The sequence below is a fragment of the Mustelus asterias genome, unplaced genomic scaffold, assembly GCF_964213995.1.
Source record: "Mustelus asterias unplaced genomic scaffold, sMusAst1.hap1.1 HAP1_SCAFFOLD_310, whole genome shotgun sequence".
NCBI lineage: Eukaryota > Metazoa > Chordata > Chondrichthyes > Carcharhiniformes > Triakidae > Mustelus > Mustelus asterias.
The window spans coordinates 352193-363685 of NW_027590274.1; the positions used below are offsets into that span (position 1 = coordinate 352193).

The 11493-nt window shown below is 46.8% G+C and overlaps 1 protein-coding gene across 1 annotated transcript; it reads left to right on the plus strand.

Moving 5' to 3' along the window:
- Positions 1 to 3944: 3944 nt before the first annotated feature.
- LOC144486253 (uncharacterized) lies at positions 3945 to 6309 on the plus strand. Its single transcript, XM_078204324.1, has 2 exons — positions 3945 to 4213; positions 4549 to 6309. Exon 2 carries the CDS (start codon positions 5592 to 5594, stop codon positions 6231 to 6233), a length of 642 nt encoding a protein of 213 aa, XP_078060450.1. The 5' UTR covers positions 3945 to 4213; positions 4549 to 5591; the 3' UTR covers positions 6234 to 6309.
- Positions 6310 to 11493: the final 5184 nt, after the last annotated feature.

Below are 11493 nucleotides of genomic sequence, written 5' to 3' on the forward strand. Positions count from 1 at the left end.
CCCGAGCAGCTGTCATCCGTTTAAATACCGAATCCGAGCTTCGTATGAGGACTTGGGGCCTATACAGCATGTCTTATGAAGCCTCCAAACCAACCCACCCACCGGCTCCGTCTCTCGTTCCTGATTTATCCGGCGGTATCTCCCGGGCTGATAATTCCCACAACCGCCTCAATCCTCAACTGTGAGCGGCAATGCGCATGCTCCAGATCACAATGGGGGTCCGCACCCAGCCCCGCCCCTCATTCACTCCCATTGGCTGGAGGACCAGGCTCTCCCGTACGGTCCTGCAGCCCCTCCCCTCATTCACTCCGATTGGCTGGAGGACCAGGCTGTCCCGCCCCGTCCACCAGCCCCGCCCCTCATTCACTCCCATTGGCTGGAGGACCAGACTGTCCCCCTCGGTCCTCCAGTCCCGCCCTTCATTCACTCCTATTGGCTGGAGGACCAGGCTGTCCCGCTTGGTCCTCCCGCCCCGCCCCTTATTCACTCCGATTGGCTGGAGGACCAGGCTGTCCCGCTCAGTCCTCCAGCCCCGCCCCTCATTCACTCCGATTGTCTGGTCACTGGAGATAAATCAGCAGGGGAAACAAAACAGGATTTTAACCTCCTGAAGCCAATTCAAGTCTGAGATGAAGAGGAATTTCTTCTCTCAGGGCGTTGTGAGTCTTTGGAATTCCTTGCCAGAGAGAGCTATGGGAGCAAAATCCTTGTGGTATATTTAAGGCTGAGTTAGATTTTTGATCAATAAGGGAATCAGGGGTTATGGGGAAAGGGCAGGAAAGTGGATGTGAGGAATGTTGGGTCAGCCATGATCCTATTGAATGCTGGAGCAGGCCTGAGGGGCCGATCTGCCTTCTCCTGTTCTTATTTCTTTTTGTCTTAATCATAGAATCCTACGTACAGAAGGAGGCCATTCGGCCCATCGAGTCTTCACTGACCACATTCCCACCTAGGTCCTATCCCCATAACCCCATGCATTTACCCTAGTAGTCCCCTGATACTAAGGGGCAATTTAGCATGGCCAATCCACCTAACCCACACATCTTTGTAGTGTGGGAGGAAACCGGAGCGCCCAGAGGAAACCCACACGGAGAGAATGTGCAAATGACACATAGACAGTTACCCAAGCTGGGAATTGAATCCAGGTCCCTGGCGCTGAGGCAGCCGTGCTAACCACTGTGCCACCCGAGGATTCTGAGGTCAATTATAGCATGCGTGTTGATGTCTACCTGTCATGTGTCAAATTTTTCCGCACAGTCATAGGTGTATCAGGAGTATAGTAGGGGGCTGAGAACACAGCCTTGTGGGGCACTAATGTTGAGGATGATCATGGAGTAGGTGTTGTTGCCTATCCTTGCTGATTGTGGTCTATGAATTAGGAAGTTCAGGATCCAGTCAGAGAAGGAGGTGCCAAGGCCCAGGCCATGGAGTTTGGAGAGGAGTTTCTTGGGAATAATAGTGTTGAAAGCTGAGCTGTAGTCAATAAATAGGAGCCTGACATAGGTGTCCTTGTTATCTAGGTGTTCCAGGGTTGAGTGCAGGGCCAGGGAAATGGCGTCTGCTGTGGACCTGTTGCAGTGGTAGGCAAACTGTAGTGGATCCAGGTAGTCCGGGAGGCTGGAATTGACTTGTGCCATGACTAACCTTTCGAAGCACTTCATAATGATGGATGTCAGAGCCACCGCCGATAGTCATTAAGGCATGCTGCTTGATTTTTCTTAGGTACCGGGATGATGGTCATCTTCTTGAAGCAGATAGGGACCTCAGATTCTTGTAAAGAGAGGTTGAAGATGTCTGTGAATACCTCTGCCAGCTAATCCGCGCAGGATCTGAGTGCATTTCCAGGTACCCCATCTGGGTCAGTTGCTTTCCGTGGGTTGACCTTCAACAAAGCTGCTCTGACATCTGAAGTGGTGACCCCAGATACAGGTTCATCCAGGGCTTCCAGGGTGGAGGGCATGCTCTTGCTGACCACTTTCTCAAAACGGGCGTAGAATGCATTGAGCTCATCAGGGAGGGGTGCGTTGGAGCTGGCAATTTTATATGCCTTCATCTTGTAGCCTGTTATGTCTTGCAGACCTTGCCATAATTGGGGTCGGTGTGGCTTGCCTGGGACTCTAGCTTGGTCTGGTATTGTCTTTTGGCATCTTTCGATTGTATCTGGCTTTCTTGTGTAGGTCAATGTCCACCTTCCACCTTCTTCTGTCGGGAAAAAGATATAAAATCTTGAAGTCACATACCAACCAACTCAAGAACATCTTCTTCTCTGCTGCCATCAGATTTTTGAATGGACTTACGTCGCACTAAGTTGATCTTTCTCTACACCCTAGCTATGACTGTAACACTACATTCTGCACTCTCTCCTTTCCTTCTCCATGAATGTTATGCTTTGTCTGTATAGCACGCAAGAAACAATACTTTTCACTGTATATATTTGACAATAATAAATCCAATCAAATCAAAACAAATTTGGATGTGAATGTACAATGCATGGTTAGTAAGTTTGTGGATGATACTAAGTTAGGAGTATTATTGATAACGAAGATGTACAATGTCAATGGCACCTGCTAGGTATTGTGCAATACATCTAATCCTATCAGATTAGAGCAGCAAGGATTAGGGCCAAGGGAATATTGGACTGCAGAGTTACAATAACATTAGATTTTTTTTCTCCTTCTAACCTGTCTTAGAATTTCCTTCAATAACGAGACGATCAATATTTCCTTCAACAACTAGATGATCAATATGAGAGGATGAGCATTTCTGTAATTACAAAAGGAAAATTAGTGGCTGCAATTATCCTGAGATATTCTGCATTGTCTACTATCTCCAAATGGGCCTGATAACATAGGGTGGGAACGGAATGTTTAATGTTAGTGTTTGTTGTTGTTTCTGTGCTGAATGTAAGATTCTGTTTCAGAGAAGAAGGTCGAATATTGGATGGTCAAGACTGCTCGTTGTCCTTGGAGGGTCATTTTTCCTGAAATTTCTTGAACTTTGTGGCTTTATCCCGAATATTAGACAGGTGGGAGAGCGTTGTCCGCCCCAAAGGACAGTAAGTGTCCCGTGTGTATATTTGTGTGTGAGTAAGTGTATCCATGTGTGTATCATGGAGTAAATCTGCGTATATCCTCTGTGCATGTACCTGTTGATATACGTGGGTTTCTGTGCGTTGAGAAGATGTCCGTTTGTGTGTGACTGCGGGAGAGAATGTGTGGGCCTCTGTGTTTAGCTGTGTGCTGCTTTTCATTAACTGTACTACAAGCCTTCCTCTCCAAACAAACAATGTGGTTCCTGAGAATTCCATGGAGTGATTTGAATGATGCAATTCGGAGATTCTCCATCCAGGGTGAAACCACAGGCTGCCCGTGTGCTGTGTAAAACTTGACATTGCAGAGGTCCTATTTCTCCCAGAATAACCTGGTGTCTGCTGCTTTCCAGATCTCTTCCTTTCCGCTCATCAGTTTGAAGCCACAAACAGAAAGGTCCAGTTTTCTCCTGGACTTTGACACAAAGCAGCTTTCACAATGATGCAGAGTTTCAGCCAATGAGGGAGATCCGGGCTCAGCCCCGCCTCTCATTCACTCTGATTGGTTGGAGGACCAGCCGCTCCCGCTCGGTCCCCCAGCCCCGCCCCCTCTTCCTATTGGTCCGGAGCTGCCGTCAATCAGTGCCCGGGCATTGTGATGTGGAGCATGCGCAGTGTCATTGCTGTCCTTGGCGCTTGTTTGTCCCGGAGAAGCGGAGTCAGCGTTAGGCGGTGGCTGGGAGGATTTGGAAACACTTTGTGGATCCGCAAACCCTTCAGAATCATTGTCAGCTCCCTGGTTTGCAGCTGCGGGGCTTCTCCCTCCCTCCCTCCCGGGAACAGGCCCAGGTTAACGGCCCCATCCTGGCTCAGCCACTGGAGGATGGTTCACATCAGAGGATGGGGGAGGGGGACAATAAATAAGAGGTTACACTTTGGCCTCAAATCAATGAGGACTCTGATCTCTGGGAAGGAAGGAAACCCTGGGAGGTGGGCGGGGAGGATTCACAAACACCCGCTGGAGGCCCCAACACCCCCAATAAGACCCATTGGTTTTATTGTCAGTCTGCAGACAGGAGCTGGAGAACTGAACCCAGTAAGAAGTTTAACAACACCAGGTTAAAGTACAACAGGTTTATTTGGTCGCAAAAGCCACAAGCTTTCGGAGCGCTGCTCCTTCATCAGGTGAGTGGGAATTCTGTTCACAAACAGGGCATATAAAGACACAAACTCAATTTACAGAATAATGGTTGGAATGCGAATACTTACAGCTCATCAAGTCTTAAAACCACATCATGAACTGAACCCAGACAGAGGAGAGGGAGGGAGAAAACTGGGAGTGGAGGAAAGAAATGGTGGAGATGGGTTTGGATTTCAGCCCAGGGAGGAGGGAGAGTGTGTGGGACGGGGATTTACAGATTTGGGGGAACAAGAGAGGAAAAAATGTTCCAGAGAAACTGGAATTGTTCAGAATTTTTATCCAGTTCTGACAGTGATGACTTTTCTAAACTTTTTTACAGGATATTCGAAGTGAAGGAACGGCAGTCGGAAAACTCAAACCGGACATCACATCTGACAAAGTTATTCAGTTCCTTAGGAGCTGAATATCATCGGCCTTTGAATGTGGAAGGAGAAATATTTGTCTGTTCTGCCTGTGGGCAAAGAAATTTAACATCAGTGTGACCGGAAAAGTATCGGGACAAACCCACACCCGAGTGAGAGTGTTCCAGCGAACTGACTGTGGAAAGATCTTTAAACAGTTACACAGCCTGAAGAAACATAACACTTTTCACAGCAGGGTGAAACTATCTGTATGTTGTGTGTGTGGACCAGGCTTTAACTGATCATCCAACTTGGAGAAGCACAAGGACACCAGCACCATGGAGAAACCGTGGGAATGTGTGGATTGTGGGAAGGGATTCGGTTTCCCATCACAATTGGAAGTTCATCGGCGCAGTCACACTGGGGAGAGACCGTTCACCTGCTCCGTCTGTGGGAAGGGATTCACCCATTCATACAATCTTCTGACTCACCAACGGGTTCACACTGGGGAGAGGCCGTTCACCTGCCCTGTGTGTGGGAAGGGATTCACTCGCTCATCCCACATTGTGACACACCAACTTGTTCACACTGATGAGAAACTGTTTACATGTTCTGACTGTGAGAAGAGTTTTAAATGCAAAAAAGATCTGCTGACACACCAACGAATTCACACTGGGGAGAGACCGTTCACCTGCTCTGTGTGTGGGAAAGGATTCATTCAGTCATCCCACTTGCAGACACATCAACTTGTTCACTCTGATAACAAACTTTTTAATTGTTCTGACTGTGCGAAGAGCTTTAAAAACAAAAAGGATCTGCTGACGCACCAATATACTCACACTGGGGAGAGGCCATTCACCTGCTGTGTGTGTGGGAAGGGATTCAGCTGCCCATCTGCCCTACTGAACCACCAGAGAATTCACACTGGGGAGAGGCCCTTGTGGGGGTAGGGCCTGGGTGGGATTGTGGTCGGTGCAGACTCGATGGGCCGAATGGCCTCCTTCTGCACTGTAGGGTTTCTATGATTTCTATGACCTGCTCAGACTGTGGGAAGGGATTTATTAATTCATCCAACCTTCTGATACACCAGCAGTTCCATACAGGGGATCGACCGTTCACCTGCTCTGAATGTGGGAAGGGATTCACCCATTCATACAACCTTCTGACACACCAGCAGGTTCACAGTGAGGAGAGGCCATTCACTTGCTCCGTGTGTGGGAAGGGATTCACCCGTTCATACAACCTTCTGACACACCAGCAGGTTCACAGTGAGGAAAGGCCATTCACTTGCTCCGTTTGTGGGAAGGGATTCACTCGTTCATCCAACTTATTGAATCACCAGCGAGTTCACACTGGGGAAAGGCCGTTCACCTGCTCCACGTGTGGGAAGGGATTCAGTCAGTCATCCAACGTGCTGACACATCAGAGAGTTCACAGTGGGGAGAGGCCATTTACCTGCTCTGTTTGTGGGAAGGGATTTTCTCATTTATCTTATCTTCTGAAACACCAGCGAGTTCACACTGGGGAGAGGCCGTTCACCTGTAATGTCTGTGGAAAGGGATTTATTCAGTCATCCCACCTGCTAACACACCGGCGAGTTCACAAGGGACTGCAAGGTTTGGATTCTACACTTATCGATGCTGTTAATCATATCCAGGTCTGAATCATGTTCACTCTGACTTTTTTCTTCTGTTGAGGTTTGATATTCTGAATAAATGTGAAATAGACATTTGATTGAATCATTGTTGTAGATTTTTGTCTTTTCCATTTGAGTGTTTAACGTCACCAGGCTGGAGCTCAGAAAGGGCAATCTGAGGGAGGATCATACAGTAGCAACAGAACTTCATTCTTGACCCAGTCCTTCAGGGTCTCGCTGAGAGGGACAAACAGCACTTTGGTCTTTTTCGTCACTTTCCACTGACAGCAAAGTCCCCGTGTGGGTGAATCCTGAGGTGTGAAAAAAATGTGTCCCAGTCGCTCTTTTCCATGGTTCCGAGCTCCTAGACACGGAAAAGAAGCTCCTTTACAACTGTGTTTAGAGTCAGGAAGAACAATGGTGAATGCTGGAAACGTGCTGTCAAAGATTGGTGTAAAACTGGGATCTATTCCTGACTGAGAATGAAACGGCAGGATTATGTTTCCAGACTAAAAATGAAAAAAAGTCTAAAACGTTTTAATGTGTGTGTGTGTCAGTCCTGGTTTATTGAACAGAAACTGGCTTCAAATAAATTGGTTGAAGTCTGCATCAAAGTAGCAGCTGGAGAAGTTCAAAGGAGCCTGTTAACTGCTGGGACAATTAGACAACAATTTGATTCCCAGATAGAGAAGGAGCTGCAGTGTGTGTCCAAGAATTCTCAGTTTTGTTGTGTGCTTCCCATACACTATCCTTTTAAATAAACCTCACTCCTATCAGCCTTTAACCATTATGAACAGAACAGAGAGAAGCTGAGCAGCACCAGAGCCCTGACTGATCATTTAAGAATGAGTGATGTGTTCAGCTGAAGTTTCCTGTTGGTAGTTTTCTGGGTGATCTCCTTATTTTGATCATCCTCAGTGACCCCTGGGTGTGAACCTGCTCTCCTCTCTTTCAGACATTCACTCACTTAACATCTCCTCTCTCTCAGAAACTCAATCACTCAACATCTCTCATCTCTCTCACACTCACTGAACGTCTCTCTCTCTCTCCAGGCATTCACTCACACTTACCTCACCTTCCACCTCTCTTACACTCTAACCTCGCTCCTCTCTCATTTTCACTTAACCTCTCTCCTCTCAGAAACTGTCTTCGTCACTTAATGTCTCTCTATCTTTCTTTCAAACACTCACTCATTTAACCTTCCTATTTCAGATCTGCTTATACTTGTTCATTGTTTTCTCTCTCTCATTACCTCTCTCTGAAAAAGCACAAACACACTTCATCTCTCTTCGCTGCCTGAGAAAACATGTAATTGATGGAGATTCAATCCTCTCTGTTTCTCTCTCCCACTGCCTCTGACAGGCCCTGACTCACTTTAAATCTCCTCTTTTCTAATAACCCTCTTTGGGAAAACTCATTTGTTCTCTAATTCCTCCTCATTTCTCCCACTGATGACCCTCAGTCCATCTCCCAATTCAGTGAATGTGTTAAAAATCCATAATAATCTCCTTTCTTTATTGTTTAAAATGGGAATGGAGGTGAATGTAATGCTGAGACCGGCAGCAATCTGTGTGGTTGTTCTTGATGCTGTCAGAGTGAGTTCACCCTCACAGACAGGAAGACTGTTCATGGTGATAACATCAAACTGACACCGGCTGTTTCACTCTCAGGTATCACAACTTCCTGTTTCTCTGCTGCCGGTTCAAAAACACACATCTCAGTTCTGAGCAGAAAATAAATCCAGGGACCACAATCTGGTGAGAACATCTGTCAATGCGGCCTATATCTGTCCACAGAGTCGGGGCAGAGTCTCACTGATCACATTGTGGTGACATTTACAAATGAGCCTGTTATTTCTGTTCAGAGTTTCCATTCGCAGATATAACCAGCTGTGTCTGTGGATCAGTTACTGAATCATAGAAACCCTACAGTGCAGAAAGAGGCCATTTGGCCCATCGAGTCTGTACCGACCACAATCCCACCCAGGCCCTACCCCCATATCCCTCCATATTTTTATCCGCTAATCCCTCTAACCTACACATCTCAGAAAACTAAGGGGCAATTTTAGCATGGCCAATCAGCCTAACCCACACATCTTTGGACTGTGGGAGGAAACTGGAGCACCCGGAGGAAACCCACGCAGACACGAGGAGAATGTGCAAACTCCACACAGACAGTGACCCGAGCCGGAATCGAACCCAGGTCCCTGGAGCTGTGAAGCAGCAGTGCTAACCACTGTGCTACTGTGCCGCCCACTGAGTTCCCTCTGCTCTGACGTGGAGATGCCGACTCTGCTCCCCATAGCTGGGAACTGATAGCCTGCTCCCTTATATTCTATATCATTCTCTCTGTATTGCTTGTTTCCTCTGTTTCTCAGCTTTTATCTTTGACCGCCTCATCTTCCTGCTTTTTAAAATCTTTCTCAATTTTTCTCTCAGTCTTTCTGTCTCTCCCTCTGTACCTCTCTCAGGCTCTGTGTGTTCCTATTTGATCAAGATGTTCAAAATCATGAAGAGTTTCTGATTGATTATAGAGGGATAAACAGGGAGAAAAGCAGAAAAACCCGGCAGGTCCGGCGGCATCTGTTCAGAGAGTTAACATTTTGAGTCCATTTATTCTTCAGGGCAGGAAAAACATGGGTTATCCATCTTAGATCAGGGAATGTGATGGGGAGATTTAATAGAGGTGTTTAAAATGACAAATGATTAATGATAGTATCAATGGAGAGAAATTATCTCCCAGGAGCAGGAGGGTCTGTCGATGGAGAGAATCGATTTCCTTGGTGCAGGAAGGTCTGTAAGCAGAGGATACAGAGATTTAATTTAATTGACAACAGAATTGGAGGGGGTGATAAGGAGAATGTTTTACACAATAACTTCATATGATCTGGACTGCACAAACTGACAGGTGCTAGAAACAGGTTTACTAGTAACTTTCAAAGGGAATTGGATAAATACTTGCAGAAGGTAAATTGGCAGAGTTATGGAGAATGGGATTAATTGGACAGTTCACTCATCTTTGTGACATTCTGAATGTTTCTCTCCTCAGGTTTTAATATTTGATCTTTTCGATTATAATGTGTCTCAAACAGAAGATTAAAATATTGTGTTTGATGAGCTGTCAGATCTCTTTCCTGTGTGTCTGTGTAACTTGAGAACTGGAGATAACCATGAGGAGGAACTGATTATTTTCAGTTCCTCGAACAGATACACCTCAGATATCAGAAATCCCTGGAGTTCCCCATGTCCTCATTATTCTCGCCTCGAGTATAACAGCTCTCAGTCAGGCCGAATCAGTCACATGTATCTGTCGTGATGTTTCCACTTGTATTTTATCACTCACCTCCCAGTAACACTCACCATAACACAGACAGGGCGGCACGGTAGCACAGTGGTTAGCACTGCTGCTTCACAGCTCCAGGGACCTGGGTTCGATTCCCGGCTTGGCTCACTGTCTGTGTGGAGTTTGCACATTCTCCTCGTGTCTGCGTGGGTTTCCTCCGGGTGCTCCGGTTTCCTCCCACAGTCCAAAGATGTGCGGGTTAGGTTGATTGGCTGTGCTAAAAAAATTGCCCCTTGAGATGCGTAGGTTAGAGGGATTAGTGTGTAAATATGTTGGGATATGGGGGTAGGGCCTGGGTGGGATTGTGGTCGGTGCAGACTCGATGGGCCGAATGGCCTCTTTCTACACTGTAGGGTTTCTATGACCTTAAAATATCATTGTTCCCTTACACTTTGTCCTCCTATTATAATCAAATGTTTGTTGGGCCTCTTGTCTCCCTTAATGTCAGATTACCTGCAGTTAAAATGACCTCAGAGACACTGAAACCGACCTTTGTGATTATTATACCAGACTCCAATCAGCCCCAGGAGCTGCAGTTGTAAAATACAGTAAGAGTTTTAACAACACCAGGTTAAAGTCCAACAGGTTTATTTGGTAGCAAATACCATTATCTTTCGGAGTGCTGCTCCTTCGTCAGCGCTCCGAAAGCTAATGGTATTTGCTACCAAATAAACCTGTTGGACTTTAACCTGGTGTTGTTAAAACTCTTATTGTGTTCACCCCAGTCCAACGCCAGCATCTCCACATCATGACAACCATCGACGTTGTAAAATACAGCAGAATTGGAATAACAGACAGGTTATTGTTTGATACTGACAGTGGCAGAGTAACACACACCGGAATCTAAATACATTATATCAATAGACCATGACTCACTCACACTATCAAATGAAACCTAAACTTTGGTTATGGTGCACTAGATACTGACTGTATTACCATTACATTGGATCTAATGCTGTGTTCGCTAACATACTGCAACGTGACTCTTATTATTTGAACAAACATTGTATTTGTTGCACTCAGAGTAAGTCAGTGCTTTGCTGTGTTGTCTCTGTGCCCCATCTCCACTCTGATTGTATTGGAGTCTGTGTGTGTCATTGTTACACTCAGAGTAAGTCAGTGCTTTGCTGTGTTGTCTCTGTGCTCCATCCCCACTCTGATTGTATTGGAGCCTGTGTGTGTCATTGTTACACTCAGAGTAAGTCAGTGCTTTGCTGTGTTGTCTCTGTGCTCCATCCCCACTCTGATTGTATTGGAGCCTGTGTGTGTCATTGTTACACTCAGAGTAAGTCAGTGCTTTGCTGTGTTGTCTCTGTGCTCCATCCCCACTCTGATTGTATTGGAGCCTGTGTGTGTCACTGTTACACTCAGAGTAAGTCAGTGCTTTGCTGTGTTGTCTCTGTGCTCCATCCCCACTCTGATTGTATTGGAGCCTGTGTGTGTCATTGTTACACTGAGACTCTGTCACTGTGATTATTGGACAAGCAGCAAGTCACCGTCACAATGCCCGGCTGATTGACGGCAACGCGGGCCAATGGGAAGAGGGGGCAGTGCAACCAATAGGAGCGAACGAGGGGCGGGGCCAACTTTAACTCGAGCATGCGCAGTGTGAGTAATGGCGATGGAAAACGGCTTTTGTTTTGGGCTCGGAAATCTGTTCGAGGTGATTGGCGGTACGGAGAGAGCAATGGATCGCCCGGGTGGGTGGAAACGCTACGTAAGCATGTTGTGTAAGCCGCAAACCGCGGAAGAGAGCTTCCCGGACCCAGTTTGTACCGAGCGGGGCTGCAGCTCCTCGTGTTCGTCCCGGGTTAACGTTCGCCATCTTTATTGGGGGCAATATGGAGCAGTGCGCACGTGCGGCCGCCATGTTTGTAGAGGGCAATGTTGTCAATGAGTGGGAGGCGCTTGTTCCCCAGTGTTCAGAATGGAGACAACTTGTCCA

Excerpts from the sequence above, each read along its gene's own strand:
- LOC144486253 (XM_078204324.1), top strand. The coding sequence starts at position 5,592 with ATGATTTCTATGACCTGCTCAGACTGTGGGAAGGGATTTATTAATTCA.